This window comes from Verticillium alfalfae, genomic scaffold (genome assembly GCF_000150825.1).
Source record: "Verticillium alfalfae VaMs.102 supercont1.8 genomic scaffold, whole genome shotgun sequence".
NCBI classification, from domain to species: domain Eukaryota; kingdom Fungi; phylum Ascomycota; class Sordariomycetes; order Glomerellales; family Plectosphaerellaceae; genus Verticillium; species Verticillium alfalfae.
This window is the reverse complement of record NW_003315031.1, coordinates 1,629,726-1,646,683: the sequence shown is the minus strand read 5'-3', so window position 1 is coordinate 1,646,683 and position 16,958 is coordinate 1,629,726. Positions and strand designations below refer to the sequence as shown.

General features: G+C 54.2%; 8 protein-coding genes across 8 annotated transcripts in view; 3 read left to right on the top strand and 5 right to left on the bottom strand.

The window, feature by feature from the left end:
* Window positions 1–1,923: 1,923 nt before the first annotated feature.
* Window positions 1,924–3,121, bottom strand: VDBG_06932 (COP9 signalosome complex subunit 5; the record flags this gene model as incomplete). Its single annotated transcript, XM_003003324.1, has 2 exons — window positions 1,924–3,008; window positions 3,085–3,121. 2 exons carry the CDS (start codon window positions 3,119–3,121, stop codon window positions 1,924–1,926), a joined length of 1,122 nt encoding a protein of 373 aa, XP_003003370.1.
* Window positions 3,122–3,794: 673 nt separating this feature from the next.
* Window positions 3,795–4,439, bottom strand: VDBG_06931 (conserved hypothetical protein; the record flags this gene model as incomplete). The annotated part of the gene is made up of 1 exon (XM_003003323.1): window positions 3,795–4,439. The coding sequence occupies one exon, from the start codon at window positions 4,437–4,439 to the stop codon at window positions 3,795–3,797; it is 645 nt and encodes a 214-aa protein (XP_003003369.1).
* A 512-nt stretch (window positions 4,440–4,951) lies between these two features.
* Window positions 4,952–5,407, bottom strand: VDBG_06930 (conserved hypothetical protein; the record flags this gene model as incomplete). The annotated part of the gene is made up of 1 exon (XM_003003322.1): window positions 4,952–5,407. The coding sequence occupies one exon, from the start codon at window positions 5,405–5,407 to the stop codon at window positions 4,952–4,954; it is 456 nt and encodes a 151-aa protein (XP_003003368.1).
* Window positions 5,408–7,230: 1,823 nt separating this feature from the next.
* On the top strand, window positions 7,231–8,857 carry VDBG_06929 (nicotinamide mononucleotide permease; the record flags this gene model as incomplete). The annotated part of the gene is made up of 3 exons (XM_003003321.1): window positions 7,231–7,339; window positions 7,391–8,346; window positions 8,450–8,857. The coding sequence occupies 3 exons, from the start codon at window positions 7,231–7,233 to the stop codon at window positions 8,855–8,857; spliced, it is 1,473 nt and encodes a 490-aa protein (XP_003003367.1).
* A 286-nt stretch (window positions 8,858–9,143) lies between these two features.
* Window positions 9,144–10,142, bottom strand: VDBG_06928 (conserved hypothetical protein; the record flags this gene model as incomplete). Its single annotated transcript, XM_003003320.1, has 4 exons — window positions 9,144–9,250; window positions 9,397–9,630; window positions 9,685–9,810; window positions 9,866–10,142. The coding sequence occupies 4 exons, from the start codon at window positions 10,140–10,142 to the stop codon at window positions 9,144–9,146; spliced, it is 744 nt and encodes a 247-aa protein (XP_003003366.1).
* A 1,385-nt stretch (window positions 10,143–11,527) lies between these two features.
* On the top strand, window positions 11,528–12,418 carry VDBG_06927 (predicted protein; the record flags this gene model as incomplete). Its single annotated transcript, XM_003003319.1, has 3 exons — window positions 11,528–11,635; window positions 11,698–11,760; window positions 11,813–12,418. The coding sequence occupies 3 exons, from the start codon at window positions 11,528–11,530 to the stop codon at window positions 12,416–12,418; spliced, it is 777 nt and encodes a 258-aa protein (XP_003003365.1).
* Window positions 12,419–13,971: 1,553 nt separating this feature from the next.
* On the top strand, window positions 13,972–16,350 carry VDBG_06926 (conserved hypothetical protein; the record flags this gene model as incomplete). The annotated part of the gene is made up of 5 exons (XM_003003318.1): window positions 13,972–14,114; window positions 14,166–14,939; window positions 15,135–15,228; window positions 15,285–15,984; window positions 16,097–16,350. 5 exons carry the CDS (start codon window positions 13,972–13,974, stop codon window positions 16,348–16,350), a joined length of 1,965 nt encoding a protein of 654 aa, XP_003003364.1.
* A 359-nt stretch (window positions 16,351–16,709) lies between these two features.
* The window catches only part of VDBG_06925 (predicted protein), a gene marked incomplete at both ends in the record, with an annotated part of 2,619 nt that continues 2,370 nt past the window's right edge, over window positions 16,710–16,958 (bottom strand). Inside the window, one exon of the mRNA XM_003003317.1 lies at window positions 16,710–16,754. Coding sequence (XP_003003363.1) covers window positions 16,710–16,754 — 45 coding nt within the window. The remainder of the gene's footprint in view (window positions 16,755–16,958) is intronic.

Below are 16,958 nucleotides of genomic sequence, written 5' to 3'. Positions count from 1 at the left end.
TCTCACGCTCAGCAGTAGGTAGATGGCATCGTGGGTGGGGGAGGGCGATTCGACCCTCCCAACGCCAAGCTGAAGCGACGAGCACAAAAGTCCAAACCCAAATAACGCTCGGTCGCTGTCACAGAGGCGGCTGAACAAGAAGGAGAAAGAATTGCACCTAGCTGTACTTGCACCAGTCAAGAGGCACGCAAGGGAAGTTACCTCATCCGCCTTTCCAACGCCGTCGCCAACGGTACCTGGAGCTGAGAATATGGAATTCATTTTACCCTTCTAACTAGTCTTCCCTCAGAGGCTGCCCATCGCCGCCTTGGTCGACCTGGATCAATCCACTGACCACACCACCAACCCTTCTCCTGCTGCCGAATCGAAGCCAACGTATTTGAGGGGGCCACACCCTGCAAGTAATGAAGAGGGCCGAGATCATCAACAGCCGTCAGTTGATTGACATTGGAATCTTGGGCCTGCCCCTCAACACCCAAACTAGTTGGCTAGCGATCTGGTAAGGATGGTCAGGGCCACAACTCCAATGCCACCCTCATTCTACCAGTCAGGGCACACGAACGACACGGGCGCCCAGCCCGTTTCCAGCAAATGGCAATCAGTTCTGCACACCCTTCGTCATTCAGCGTCGAAACAAATCCAAGCTCGCGGCACCACTGATGGGATCTCGATGTCACGCCCGATCAGGTCGAACCATCGTTCGTCTGCCTCGCGGAACTGCTTGTCTCAAGTTCTCAACGACTGTAAATAAACATGTGGTGCTTCCCTTTTGCCCGGTGATGATCACTTCCCCATGCGCCGATTACAAGACGCCCCTCCCCGCCTCACTCGAATAGAGTAGCGCTTCGCCAGCCGGGTCAATAAAAGTGCTGTCTTGCGTAGTGAATGTATCTTCGTCCATCCCACCCTCTTTGATGCAGGTGCCCTCTTTTCGCAACCTCTTATCCACCTGCCTTGATTCGCTCGTCCCCCGGCTGTCCTGGGGTGTACGACGTCGTGGCCTTCGACTGCGTCATCAACTCAGTTGAGTCTCTTCCCAGGCTGCGATTCAGGTGGAGGTGGGTTCGATTTTGCGGGTACTAGTTGTGTGGATCTGTGAGATTCGTCCCATGGAGAGGGACCTTCATCCAGCATTAGCACCAGCGCTGACGGCCATCGTGAGGACTGGGAACAGCAATTCATGCGCACTGTCGTCATATCATGCTTCCGACGCAATGCTCAAGGCCCCATGCACTTTGACGCAGTGCATCCGCTCGTGGTCATGATTCAGTATGGGCACCCACGATGTCTTGTGCAATAGACGCATCCAGAATGTTGTTGATGGAGCCTTCCATGCTGGTCAGCAGACTATGACGTCCGCGGGGTCGGACTCAGGTCCAGACCGTGGCGAGGCTGGTTCGCGTGTTTCCTGGCGCGAATGGGCCCAACCGCACAACCATCCCCGGGTAGGCAAGGTAAAGGCATCGAGCTGAGCAGTGCCTGATGTTAGCCAATTGAACACGTCGATGTCGTGCCGTTGTTGCCTTGGACCGACCAGTGGAATCTCTTGAGGCTGCACGTTAAGGAACGTCATGGGACCATCGACCACAGAGATCGATAGACGAAGTAATAATGCTGCATGTCAATAGACTTCACGACACTGATCTCAACGCAGTCCTGGGGTTTCTGTCACTGCCGTGCGGCTTTTCGGCACGTAGTTCGAGGCCTCGACCTGGCGAAGACATCACTGGGCAGAATTACCTGCCCAGCTAGCTTCAGTAGCACCAAGAATAGGCGCAGGAACAGCAATAGCATGAGAATCTTTTATCTAAGTCTCGTCATTCATACCGTGTGTTTTCCCCAACGCCAGACCATGCTGCCAGCGTTTTGTTCTAGCGCAAAACCCTGGTCTTCATCACAAGCAAAGCAGGCCCCACATTGTGCTCAATGAGAGTCGACACCAGTCGCACCGGCATCAGCACCGGTCGACGACGATGTGCCGAGTCCGTTGAACAGCTTCTCTTTAACCTCGCCCGCCATGAGCCCCGTCCGTTCCTGCGAAGATACCGAGCTGCAGTCCCTGACGAGCTTCTCCATCGCGACATCGACACGCTTGCTCGACCCCGGTGTGCCACCTAGGTTCATCGTCGCCGCGCCGCCCTGCGCGATGCGGCTCTGGCGTGAGAGCTGCGTTGTCGCCTCGCCAATCTTGGAGGCCAGGTCGAGCATCTGCTTGTTTCCATAGTCGCGGTTCGTGAAGAGGGGGCTTTGGCTGAGCGTCTGCACCCAGTACTTGTGCCACAGCAGCTCGAGGAGATGCGTGTCGAGAGTGCTTTTGTAGTGGGAAATTTCAAGGCTATAGTACTTGCTCGCATGGGCGCCGAATTCGGCGGCTTTGGCGAGCGGAACGGCTTGGAAACCGTCAGAGGTCGTGGCGCCGCTGCCACCGCTGTCGTCGGTGGATTCCTTTCCGGGCGCCATACCAGAAGGCGGGTGCGGGAAGGTGCGGAAGGCGCCTATCTCGACCTTGCCGGCGCTGATGGTGCGGTCAGGGTCAATAACGACGGCCAAGAAGGGGTCCTGGAATTGCTGATGCGTTGTCTGGGTCATGACGTCGATGCCTGACAGCCAGCAGCCGTAGCCTGGGTGCGAGTGGTACCAGCCGACTACGTTTTCCATGCGGCCCTGTCGGCGGCAGGCGTCGGTGTACTCGACCATGTATTCGTCAGCATCTGCGTGGGCGTTGACACGTGTCTCGGTGCCTTCTACGGGCAGTCGGAAAGCGTCTGTGACGATAAAGGCGTCGCCGTTGATGTAGCCCTGCATGAGGCCCATGATCTCGAGGGACCCGCCGGAGCGGGCATGCATGACCATCTTAATGAGGGCGGTCGCGCTGATGCGGACACGCTTGAAATGTTGTGGATTCTGCGCCCAAGCGCGAGAAGACATGGCCTCCTTATTTGCAGCTTCGTCAAATGCATACAGGGCATCTCGCTTGGGGTCGACGAGTTCAATATTGTTATCGAGCTCTATGGAGAGGTCAGCTTGGTCACCAGGATGTATGCAGGGCAGCAGGAGGTTCGGCAGAAAGGTCGAGATACATACCCCAGCACGCCAGGGGCGGCGTTGCTTTGGACGCCATCTTGACTTCTGGCGCGTTGGGTGCAGACGCAAGGCGTTCGTCTGCTGCTTCGCCCAAGTTGGGAGGAGGCGAAGTTGAAGCTGTGGTGAGCTTCATCGTCGTTACCCCACCACGGCAGGCCAACCAAGTGGGTCCGGACGTCTGACTTATCGTTATCGATAATGGAGCTCACTGCCTAGACGCGCCTCTCCCAACACCAGTCCTCTTTGTACCTTGCAGCAATAGCAACTTCCGCAAAAAAACAAAAAAGAAAAAGACAAAAAACAGCAAGAAGGAATAGCGTCTGTCTATTCGATCCTTGCCTCTTGTGCTCTAACCGGTAGTTGAGATGGTCGCCTGAGCTGGGAAGTAGCTCTTGTCCAGAATGGACATCTGCCTTAGCCAACAGCTGTCCTTGATGGATCAATGCAGCAGCGATGTTTCCAGCTTTTCTCTTTTGCTGGACTCTCCCAGTCATTCATTCGAATGTCGGTCTTCACATGGAACCAGTTTCAGCGCCACTACTGATACAGCTGTGATTGTGACGCCAACACGGCCTCGAAGAGTAGGAGATCCGCATCGCATCGAGACCTGATTGCATTACTTGTCTCACGGATATCACATCGGTCAAGATGACAATCACAGACTGGCACATCCATGGCTCGGCCACGTGTGGTCGACATGTCGCATGTGTCTAATCGCACACAAACGCAGGCTTCATGTGCTCCCTATACCAACCCAGATCGAACCACCCATCTGTCAACTCCTCACTGTCCGAATGGCCGGCCCAGCAGAACACTTTGCTGTTCTTCAGTGCCGTCCTTTCGCCTTCCAAGATAACCTCGCAGGAGCACAACGTGTAGGCTTCGGTCTCGTACTCCCGCAGCCGCGCGAGCTGTTTCGGCGAACGGCACTCCCACACCACGCCAGCCACCACATCGTCCCCTCCTTGTCCAAGCGTCGTCTGCGGTACGATTGCAGGGTGCGTATCGTACATCCGTACCCGCCATCCTTGAATGTACCCGGAATGGAGTGTTGGCCTGCGCGCGATGCCGACAACAGCTTGCAGCACATCTGTATCCATCAGGGGCCCGTAAAGGAACACGTGAAATGGAAAGGATGGCGTCTCGAGGTTCGAGTCAGTGACCCGAGAAGTATAGTCTGTGAGTTGCCGTGGTAACTTGCCGCTAGCGCTGTCCCCAGGATCCGTGTGTGGTTCTTGCGGCTCTCGGAGTCGTGGAGTAGATGCCGTTGGGCATGTCGTTGATAGCTCGTCGCCAATTGCCCTGGCAGGCCCCGAGCCGCGAGCGCTAGCATCTGCGCCATGTAGATCACTCATGATGGTTTGGGCTGATGGCACGAGCGAACGAGCGGCACAGGACGTGCTCCTGTGCGGGGCGCGAAGCTTTCAAACATCTCATTTTCTCGGTCATCAACCGCTGCGAAATACGAAGTAGAGCACGCGGCATGTTCGTCACCTCCGCCGGCGGAGAGGGGGGCGCGGCACTTGGAGGCGTAACCGTGGCCTAGGCAGCCTCCAGTCGTATCCCATCACTGGGGGTTCCTGTTACAGTGTAGATTTACAGGCACCAGCTTAAAGTGGTGGGTTCAAGACTCTGCATGGTCGGCAATTTTCATAGCCATTAGGTCTGCCTTGCATAACATCCGAAGACTGCCTAGTTTGCTAGGCTTCACCTTGAGTATTTTCAGCTGTGAGTAACTTATTTGAAATTAATCGAGAGGTTCTAGCGCCACTCATTGCCACGACAGGGTGACCTGAATCAGCAGCAACGGAGCGTATTCAATTCCGCATAGCATTCGAGTGCCTCACTTCTCCGTTTACCGGAAATCTCAGTCCTCAAGCTCGTAACTCTTCTGGAACGCCTCCAGATCAAACTTTCCATCCCGCAGCTGTTCCTGGTTCCCGACAAATACGAAAACCCGTCCACTTTTGCCAATCTTGTCCTCGTCGGGGCTCGAAAAGGTGCAGTCCCGCGCCTCGTAGTTGTTCGTCTCATAGGCCTGCAGCCGCGCCACCGTACCGGGGTTCGCCGCCTCGTCGATCCAGACCTTGCCCTGGACGACCCCGTTGGGGTCCGGAACGATTGCCGGGTACATGCTCCACAGCTTCGCAGTGTAGCCTCGTAAGGTGGCATCATAAAGGATAACAGGGCGATTGGTGCCCGTAACAATTCCAAGAATGACAGGGTCCATGAGAGAGCCGTAGAAGAAGTAGGTGTGCTCCAGGCAAGGGGCAATGGTAGGGGGAGTCGATGGGGGAGTGGTGCTGGACACAGTGGTTGCCATGGCGCTCATGTCAATCGGGGATCTTTAAAGTCAAGTGGTTCTTGGTCCAAGTCCTAGTTGGGTTGTAGCTATCCTGGGAAATGCCACTTTGGAATGGGATCCTACGACCGTCTTCTCTCTCTTATAGACGCACCGAGGTGCTTCAATGAAGCTGGTGTACAGTGGTTCTGTTGGATGCTTCTTGGCATGAAATGAAAAAAAATGTTTGCTCTTCTTACTAAATTCAAAATCTTGTCTTTTAGAGACAACTAAGAAGATACCAGTGTTGCACCTTTGTTGGTTGTCCAACAATGCAAACTTGCAATAGGCTTGACGCGAAGTTGCGTAGGAATTCAACCGCTTCTTTACCATCATGATTGTAGCAAGCGGCCATTACTGTTGTTTGTTGATGAAAAAAAGTTGTCATATTGTCTCCAAACCAAGATCAAACGTCCAACACCGAATATGTCTCCTCCTCAGCTTCCGCTACCTTCTATTCGAGCCGTCAACCGTCCCTTTTTTGGCGGGAGCACTGACAGCCTACGATATCTTCGCTGTGCTCACCATGAATGATGTTTGCTACTTCCACCCGCCATTCTCTACTACTACATGTTGATTGACGGATTGAAAAGTCAACAAATAGCGACACCAAAGTTCATGCAGGTCACAATCAGACCAGCACAGCGGTGGAACTCCCTTCCGTCCGCCTCTTCCACCAAAATTGAAGGCCAGGAAAATCTCGTAACTCTCAGCCGTGCTGCAGCCACATCTAAGATACTAGTGGCAGGCTCGCTAGTTGCGATCGGAGTTTTCACGTTGGTTCTGGTCCGTTGGCTGTAAATTCTTCTGGTTGATGTTGTTGTTGTTGTTGTTCAGATAGAAGCGGCCAATTGAACAAATCCTCAAAGCCTCATGTCGAACTAGTGAGAACAAACATTACGCTAGCGGTTTGGATACTTCACAACAAGGTGGTGATTACGACACCAATCATGGCTCGTAGGCAGCATGGCGATGCCATAGACTCGATGACATGAGCCTTGACGACTGTCCAAGACAGACTCTGTCCATGTGATGATGGCTCATTTAAATCAAGTGTAGGGTGCAAGCGAGGAACATGTGATCCCACTCGGCAAAGCTTTTTTACCCCCAGATGGCCATTGAGGTCTAGCGATGGCTGATTATGGAGAAATTGTGCCATGAAGTTTATCTCAAGGACCCTCATGGAAGCCTCAAGCCACCACGCGGCAGAGAAGTTCACCAAGGTCTCTGCTCAGCTCTCGCATTTTGACCGTTCGAAAATTGCATCGCGACGCCCACGATTTCTCAGTCTGTCACGAGTTGCTTCTTATGGTTTGAGACTGTCGTAGATTAGGAGCATGAACGACTCAAAACTCTGTTGCTGCATCAGCACAGCATGGTCACGAAGGGCAGAACACTCCATGTCAAGAGCGATATCAACACAGGTGTGACATAACTGTCAGATCTGTGCCGTGGAACCTTCAACACGCCACACAGGTGGCTGCTGATGGCAGGTAGTGCTCCCATGCCAGAATCGCATGGCTCATCACAAGCAAGACAAACATACCTCTATGTCCCGATTCTCGTAAACACCATATATATACTGTTATGGCTTCTGCAGACTTTGAGTCTGTATTCGGGCCATTTGGCTGTCGCGTATTTTTTTATGTCGAAGCTTGAAGACCTCCAGACAACAAACAAGTCGATGCCCTTTCGCCACTGATAACATTCATCTGCCGGCCTTGGTTGAATATTTTGCCAGACCTGCCATCATGGGTCTCTGGACACAGATCGCTCCGTATATTTCGGCGCAGCCAGCACTCGAGATGGCCGATGTCGACAAGGTTGATCTGAATGATAGAGAACTGGAGAAACGGGTCATCAGGAAACAAGACATGTATCTGCTCCCGTGGATGTGTATAACATATCTCCTCTGTCAGTCTTGTTCCGGGGGATCATTGGTTTAAGTCTTGCTAACAGTCCCAGGCTACCTTAATCGTATCAGCCTGGGAAATGCTCGGACTCTGAATGACAACCGACCGGAGGACAACATTCTCAAACAGCTGGAACTTTCAGGATCGCGGTACAGCATCGTGATTGCTGTTTTCTTCGTACCCTATGTCATCTTCGAGTTTCCAGGCACTCTGCTAATGAGGCACTTCTCGCCGAGCAAGTGGATCGCTCGAATCGTCATCTCAGTCGGACTGGTAGCCATGAGCACATCGGCCGTCTCCAACTTCTCGACGCTATTGCTGGCCCGGTTCTTCTCGGGGGCCGCGGAAGCGGGCTTCTCTTCTGCAGTCATGATGCATCTTTGCTTCTGGTACAAGCCGGAAGAACGGGCGACCCGAATGGCCATCTTTGCCTCGAGCGTGGCCCTAGCCTGCGCTTTCGGAGGACTCATCGCTTCTGGTATTTCTTTCCTGAATGGCTTCGGCAGCTTGTCCGGCTGGCAGTGGCTATTCATTCTGGAAGGCACACCTGGCGTTCTCGTCGGACTAGCCGCCTGGTTCTTGTTGCCAGACTATCCCCAGACAGCGTCATGGCTGACGCCCGAGGAGAGGACATTCGCCGTTCAGCGTCTCGGTCCATGCGCGCCTACAATGGGCGACACCACCTGGGACCGCGAGACGGCCAAAAAAGCTCTGATCGATCCTGTGTTCTGGCTCTACTCTATACAGTACTTTCTCATGACGAACGCGCTCAACGCCTTTGGGTACTTCGCTCCATCGATCGTGGCGAATTTGGGATTTTCCGGGAGCGCAGGCCAGCTCATGACCGTGCCTCCCAATCTGTTCGCGCTCTTGGTGGTTGTCGGAGCTTGCATTCACAGTGACAGAACCCAAGAGCGGTCCAGACATATAGTGTGTGCCCTGGTGTTCGTGGCTACTGGATACTTGGTACTGGCGTCAGTCAAGAACTGGGCTGTACGGTATGCGGCTGTGTGTATCATCGCCTGTACTAACGCTGCTGTTCTGCCATTCATTGCGGTAAGCGTGCTTTCTTGTTTGCGTCAGGCCCTCAGATGACTGACGAGTACCCCAGCATCGAACGGCTACTGTCAAGGGCTCTACGGCAACCGCGGTTGCGACAGGCGGTATGGTCGCCATTTCCAACTGCGCCGGCATCTCGGCGCCATTTCTGTTCCCCGCCTGGTCAGCTCCAATGTACAGCATAGGAAACTGGACGATATTCTCTTTCCTAGTCGTGTCGATTTCGACGACCCTGTACGCGTGGTATCTTTTGGGCAGCCACAGCGGATACAGGCCAAGTATTTCTGCTCACTGCGTGGGCGAGAGTGGCGAGGACTTGAACGCCGAAGGAAATACGCGACAGAGAATCGAGAGCCTTGGTTCGGGTAAATCATCCATGTCAGACCAGGTGCTTGGAATTTCTACCCTCGGGTCGGAGGCTGAAAAGACGCATGCGAACACGGCAGAGAAGGCAGTTTGATTGGTTCAATTGGCCTGAGATTGGCCGATTAAGGTATCGGATAGCTATAGCTGCAAGGCGGCACGGCTTCAACGAGATGAGGAGCTGGAAGAAAGATCTGCCTGGCGCCTGACATATCGAGATTCAGTGTAACCTCGCGAGAGAGTTTCAGTGACTCTTTTTGACGTAAGGTAGCTTGCTTTCCTGAAATATGAGCCAAACTTTCACGAGATGAAACTGTTTCGTCGAATGCGTGGCTCATCATCATGTTACTATGTGCGGTCGGCATATTACTTCTAGCTTCTATCTACTCCTCATCTTCAAAGGTGACCGAGTTGACCATGGCCCAATTCCTGATGTCGTCAAAGTTACGGCAGACATGCAACGTGCTGAAGTCTGGCCAGTGGCCTTCCACTGGCAAATCCGGATAGTTTTTGAACGTGAAGATGCCAATGTCACTCTGGCACATCAAATTGAGCCTCAATGCCTCCAGGCAGTGGTCTAATGTCAAGTCAGCCTGGGCCATTTCTTGCCGAGATAGCGTCGCCGTTGGGACTTACCGACATGCCCACGAAGGTCCTCCGGATCAGTGGCAACGTCACCACCGACCTCCTCCTGTGAGTAGTATTCGCTCCACGTGGCCATACGAAGGAGATTCAGGCAGTGTAGTTGGTGGAAGACCTCGATGCCCACACGGTAGCCCTCCTCGCCAGTAGTGGGATGTTTCCACTTGATGGACGATGGGTCGAGGCCGAGACGTTCTAGCTGAACCTGCGAGATCATCTGGTCGCCCACTGCGATCCGTCAGCAACAAAGCTCGACCCTCAAAGAGCATTGGGGTTGCATACCATTGTTGGTTATGTGATCCCACGCCCGGTCGACTTCCTTGCCGTATCCGACATAGGGAGACCAGTCCATGATGGGTGTGAGGTTGTACCGCTCCGTGTGGTAGTTGACGACTTCCGCGGCAGGAGCTTCGAGTGGTCAGAAAAGGCGCAGGTCCGATACGTCTCCTCCTGCACGACTCACAATAGGAAGAATACTTCTTGGTGAAAAAGACATCTTGATCAGCATGGCGAATTCGGTACGCCTGCACCAGTGATACCAGCGACATGGATAAGAGTACGCCGTGGGCCAGCCACTGCCAATTCTGTTGTATGGACTTGAACCAGCTTCGCGGCCGCTCTTCATACCAGCTCATGCGCTTCCATTCCCGCTTTCCATCGGACATGCTCTCTGCCAGAGTCTCTGTGAGGCTTTCTTCATCCTCCTCTGGAATTCTCGACTCGTACGTCCTGCTCGACATGATGATCAGCTTCGAAATGGCACAAAGACGCTTGGAAATAAGGGCACGCCAGGTGCTGAAAAGAAGTGAACCCGTGGGACAAAAGAGAAAGGCTTTGGAGAAGCGACAAGCAGACGAAACGGAGAAGAGTTGAAAAGTCTCGCTAGGCACAGCCAAAGGCTGGGGTGCTCGCTCCCGACAGAATCGCTCAGACTCAGTCAAGATGAGACGAGTGCTGTGTACCCCCCCCGGTCTAGTTTGGTGCACCGCAAAGCAAGGGCATCACCGCAGCACTGCGAAGCGGTAGCGAGCCTGCGCTAGACACGGCGGCCCAGCCCGGCCGGAAATAGCTGTCGCCCTCCAGCGTCCAGAGCCATGATTCGCCGGGCTGCAGTTCTACATTGGCACCCCTAGCAGTTTGATCGACTGCTGACGGCGCATTACGACACAGCAGGGCAATTCGAGGCGAGACAAGCTCCAAAAGAGAGATTCAAGCGAGTCAAAGGAACGCTGCATGTCCAATCGCCAGCAGTCCGATGGCAATGCTTTGCGTGCTGCGCTTCTGTCCCCGGCTGCGGGGGAGTCCGTTTTGAAGTTTCATTATAGATGCTGATGCAGTGGTGTCGTGTTTCAGTGTCCGAGTTGGGAGCGAAACAGGGGGTATGATTCACCCCCCACAAGAAAGTCCACAGGGAAACCATGGGGGATCAACAACAGATGCGCCTTTGCCGGCGATCCAGTACCCCAGTGGTGATCCCCGATACAGAGGTCACGTGTTCCTGTCTTTTCGGCCTTCGAAACCTTGCCCGTGCCACACTCGCGGGCCATCGTCAAGTCTTGGCAACTGATCCGTACGAGGGGCCTCGCGGCTCAACGCCTCGAAACCTCGACAACGCTTCCTGGTGTAAAATTGTCCGCCGTCTGATCCGTGAAACCCCGACTGACGTGCCCCATGATGCGCGACCCATGCCGAGCGTGATCGCAACATTGGACATTCTCAGCGATTCGATGCCCTTCGTACGAGGCCTGAGGACGGGAAAACGGCTGGATTGGAGGCCTTTTGGCACACGGCTGACACAATGGGGCATCTCTGGACCCAGTAGTCGACTGACAGGCAACGTTTCTGACACGAGGGCTTGAGCTTCGTCCAAGTTGGCTCAGGTACAGAGCCAAGCGACGACGTCTGTAAGAGACAGGCCTGGAGGACCACGGGGCTCCCAGCCGCACCCGTCCTTTGAATCACGACCAGGCCGCAATATAAACTCTCTCAAACCTTCTCACCAGATTCACAATCGAGGCTCTGTATCTCACACTCGCTCGACGCGATTTTTCTTCCATTCCTTCCTTGTCGTTTACTTTCTACAGTGTGCCGTTCGCTGCCGGCCAGCCAAGCCAGATTCATCATCATGCACGCTCCCACCTTTAGCCATGTCTTTGTGGCCGCTATTCTTGCCGCCACTGGTGTCCAGTCCCTCAGCACTGGTGCGCCAGCAAACCAGCTTGCCAGGCGCATGGTTCGTCGACCCGTCTCGAACAAGTGGGAAGCGTAGCCGTTGCTGACGTTGACATCGTACAGGCCCCCGTCGTTGCCCTGGTTATGCCAGCTTTTGCTATGACCACGGCTGTCGAGGAGCGCGAGGTGAGTTCCGAGCCGACTACACTCTGAACTCGGGAGCTGACTAGCTTTCCAGGCTAAAGAGCCAGTTGCCGTGGAGGCCCGCCACCATCGCGGCAAGAAGACCAACGCTGCCGGCGGCGGTAAGAACAACGCTGGCGGTCTTGCTGGCCTCTTTGGTGGAGCCGGCAAGAAAAATAACAACAACAACAACAAGCGTGATGAATTTGATGTCGCCGACTACGCCGCGCTTGAGGCTCGACACCATCGTGGCAAGAAGACCAACGCTGCCGGCGGCGGTAAGAACAACGCTGGCGGTCTAGCCGGCCTGTTTGGAGCCGGCAAGAAGAACAACAACAACAAGCGTGATGAGGTTGATGTCGTCGACTACGCCGCGCTTGAGGCTCGACACCATCGTGGCAAGAAGACCAACGCTGCCGGCGGCGGTAAGAACAACGCTGGCGGCCTTGCTGGCCTCTTTGGAGCCGGCAAGAAAAATAACAACAACAACAACAAGCGCGGCGACGTTGATAGCGAGCACATCGAGCTCGTATCTCGCCACCACCGTGGCAAGAAAACCAACGCTGCTGCCGGCGGTAAGAAAAACGCTGGTGGTCTTGCTGGCCTCTTTGGTGGAGCTGGCAAGAAGAACAACAAGCGGGCCGTCGCCTTCGCGGGCTAGTTGGGCTCATTGTCGGGCGTATCAGGCGCGGAGGACCAGCTCTTTCGGGGAACCGATCCTGTATGGACATGTAGATCTTGGCAGATATGATAGCGAAGCGAAGCGACATCGACTATCGTCGGTGGCATGATAATGACCGAGCTTTCGTGAGGCACCCACCCATCACAGCGCGTGTGACAAGGCATTGCAATAATTCGACTTTCTGAGACGTTGATGATCTTTTGATGGATGTTTTGGATCAACGCTGGGATGCTAGCGCGCCTGGGCGATCGCCATACGCACATCCCTATGCCGAGACACAGTTGACATACTACAATGGTGTTCGAGCCGAGCAACCCGTTGGGGAATCGGACCCGGGCCGAAACACCTTTTTCAGGCCACTGTAGCCTTGCAAGGCCTCGGTCAGAGCGAATAGCAGAGACTCGGAAGGTAGACACGCAGTACTGGATCTCGCTGGCGGCGGGCTAGGTCCTCGCTAGGTTGGGCACGACGAAACAGGCGCAGCGCAGACTTGGTGATGATTGCAGGGTGTCTGTGACCCGAGACGAGACCTCAGAGGGAACGATAAAGCTATTTGCTTTGAACAGTTGACCAGAGGTGTAGCGACGCCAGGAAACACACTTGGCAATAGGTTGATCGTTCAGGGCGGCGTTCATCGTCCTCTGCCAGCAGTTCAAGTCTGGTTGGCGGCTGCTTAGGTAAGTAAGGAAGCAACCCGCCGGCCCTTCCTCTCTGCGTTCAGCATTCAGGGGCAGGTCAGCCTACCTACCCACCTTACCCAGGTAGGTACGTTAGGTTAGGTTGGTGTCTCCAATTACAAACACGGAAAACGTCCCTCCTACACACGCAGGATGCCCACGAACGGGTTTTCAGCAGCAAGCCAGACTGAACCAGCCTTTTCATCCCCTCGCTCTCGACTTGAAGACAGTCAGGCAAGTTTTTATTGACAATGGCGATGCATTGGACCACTTTCACCCGAAGCTGCCCCTGGCTCAGGCGATTCGCCAGGGCAGGTGAGCTATTCTGTCTTACCTGCTGGTCTTCGTCCTTGATAAAGTAGGCTGCCTTGTATGGAAAGACCAGGCTTCAACCATTCGCGGAGGGCGATTTGGAGAAAGCCTGCTCATTCCAGGGCGTCCATTTCCTGAGCTGCTTTGACATCGTGTCTCTAGTCCTCTATGTCAGCCACGATAGCCACCAACTGGATGACTCTCGACCGGATTCTCTGGCGGCCGAACGTTGACTGCGGTGGGAACTTCCCAGGCAAGACATGAAAGAAAAATATTGAGCTACAAAAGAATCCAGAAAGAAGCTCGCTGCACCTCCCCAGCCTCACGAAGCTTGCGCTGGCTTCTAGCATCATCTTGTCCATTTCGTGCTTGTTTTTACATGATGGCCGACCTGTATATCACATGCTCAGCCGCCTCACGATCGCCATTGTTTGGCATAGAAACCATGCGCTGGCTTTCATCTGTCGACACTTTGACTGTCATTTGAAGCAAGTCCACAATATCACGTCCCAGCGGCACTGACAACTCAAACAATCATCGGTCATGGCACCCAAATCCAAAACCCGCAAGGAGATAGCATGGACTCTGGCCAATGTTAAACGCTCGAAAATTTTGGATCTCAACATTCGGTCGACCTATACGCAATTCAGCGGCCAAGAAGCGTTCAGAGAGCTGGTGCAGAACTGGTAATCATGGCTACTGCAGGCAGAGAAGCTCAAGCTAAATGCAGACGCTAGGCGAAACGAGGTGATCAGAGCCAGTGGCCTCAACCCGCAGCAGTTCATGAACTCTGTCACCCGCGAGATAATGACAAATGACTTGGAAGTCGAGATCTTATACAAGGCCACCAAGCCTGCGCAAGGCTCACGAGGCGCACCGGAGGTTTTTGGTTTCATTCGGTACAAAGGGGAAAACGGACAAGGCACAGTTGAACTCACGAACCGCAAGAGCACCCTCCAACTTGAGCATCTGGAGATGGGTGGCACCAGTAAGAGACACGCTGCGAACCAAGCAGGCACCCACGGAGAGGGGATGAAGCTCGCGGCCCTCTCCATGATGAGACCAGACAACAACCACAGTGTGCAATGCGTCTCTAGGGGTTGCACGTGGACTTTCTACTTGAACAGTCTCATTAAACTGTGTGTGAAGGTCGAGCGGATACCCAAAAGCCGTCTTCAGCAGAGCATGCCCCCTTCTAGGGCTCTAAAGCAGATTCATTCTACATGTGTAGCCGCGCCCCATGAAGATGTGCAGTTCCTGCTTGGGGCTAGGAGCAAAACCGACGATCAAACGAAGCAGAACACCCAGCATGTCCCTATCACGAAAGCCGTGTTCGAGAGCTGGACGTCCACGGCGCTCTTTCTGCAGGAGCCAAATCCGCAGATGACAATCACGACGTCCCGTGGCAAACTCTTGTTGGAGCCCAAATATCATGGCAAGCTATACCTCAAAGGCTTACTTCTCAGCCATTCTACCCGAAACTCTGTCAGCATCAGTGGCAAGCAGATGAGGTACGGCTATGACTTTGCAGACGGCAGCACGAACCGAGATCGCCGGCAGGTGGCTACTGCGACAGAGGAAGCAGAAAACCATCGCTAGTATCTGGGCACAAAGTATTGAAAAGCGACCAGAGGATGGTTGACAACCTCAGCGACATGCTGCTGTTAGAGACTTCAGAGCACGCCGACGTTAACATGGGCGGATAGGAACACGACTTTTTCATGTTGCAACCCGTTTGAAGGCGGCCCTCATACAGAAGTATCCAACCGGTGGTTCTTTGACAACGAGCAGAGAACGGAGGTAAGACCATCATTGCTCTTCCTTCTCTACAGCATGATGGCCCTGACTCTTCGTAGTATCCCGAACTCGAACTAACAATCCAAGGCCTTGGATTGCGAGGAATGTACCTCCCCAAGACGTACTGGAAACTGCTGCACAAGCAGGGGCTTGTACGCGAAGTCTGGGCTGAAGAGGCCATACGGTTCGGCAAAGCCAAGGCTCTGGGCCCTAAAGACCTGCCTCAAACATATTTTGCTCAGGAGCTATATCGCATCATCGAAGCATGTATGCACGACTGCCACGAATGCATGCATCGCATCACCCTGCTCATTGTTGACGCTGGCGAACTCGAGCTTGACACTATGTACCTTGCGGGCCCGCCTGCACAGCTCAAGGTACACGTCAAATGGTTGTCGCATGACATCCTCAGCACAGAATTGGGGACGCGACTCGACAAGGACAACCTGCGAGATGTTGGCAGAAGTGCGAGACTGCTTTTTAAGCGCATGCTGCAGACTGTGCCGACCGACAAGCTTAGACTTGGTGGAAAGACGTGGCAGTGGAAGGTCCGCCAGCTCGGGCTGCTAGCTGACCAGCGGATCGACGACGCAACCGTGTTCGGCGCGACGCGCGTGATCCCGGAGCCTGCGGTCTGTCGGGGCGTGGTGGTTCGCAGCCACTTCCTCAAGGAGCTGCCTCAAGGCGTTTCTGCTGAAATCCATCTTCACGGCATGGCAACTTGCGGTGATAAACGCAGCATATTTTGTGCTTCAGAAGGTAAGTCCCAGTGTGGCCTCTGCCCTGAACTCTGACTAAAGTAGAAACCCTCTAGTCCGCCATCCGCGTTGTACTGGACATGCCGGGTCCTGTAGACGCTTGGTGGTTTCAGGACCCCGGACGGGTGTGACTTTTGAGAACTTGGACCTTCGAGTAGACTATTTTGCCCTTGTCTATTCTGCAAACAGGCCAGGATCCTTCATCCACGTCTCTTGTGGTTCTACCAAGCCGTCCGCCTTTCTCGAGTACACAACAAAAGTCAGCACTAGTCACTCGGCCACCGTGGGCGGCGATGCTAGCAAGGACTGCGACACCGCCGATAGACCCTCGACGACGGGAAGCAAGCGGTCGGCAGATGCGTATTAGAAATCCATGTCTCAATCGAAGCGTGTTGGATGGTAGCCTGCATAGCGGTCTCCGATCGTCAGTCTACGCCGCTGTGCACCTTTCCGTGTACTTGATGTTGCCAGCCGGCGTGGAGGTGGTACTCCTCGGTCTTGGGTTCGTTGCTGAGATCTGGCTCCTCGTCAGAGGAACCGCTGCGGCCCGAGGCTAGATACTTGACGTTGGAGGTAGCGCAAGATGGATAGTCTGCGGATAAGCCCAGATTGAGGTCACGGAACATGGATTTGCGATACAATACGTCCTCCTTGACACCATTGCCGTGTGAAAACACATGGCGCATGAGAAGGACAGGATGACCTTCCGACTTTGTAGTCGTTTCTTTACTGCCCCCTGCAGTAGATGGCATGATTTCCCTCAGGTCTACGCTGCAGCGGTCGGCAGCCATTCAGAAAACCGCCATGGGAACGAACCTTGACCGCGCACATCATGTTCAATCGTTCGTAATCCAAACAAGGGTATCATTGATTCGCATCTGGTGCCGCATGCCAGGCGGATCCCGACGTGCGGCTATGTACTCTACTTCCTCCGCGCCTCCTTCGCCTTGGGCGTCCAGACGCGGACCCCCTTGG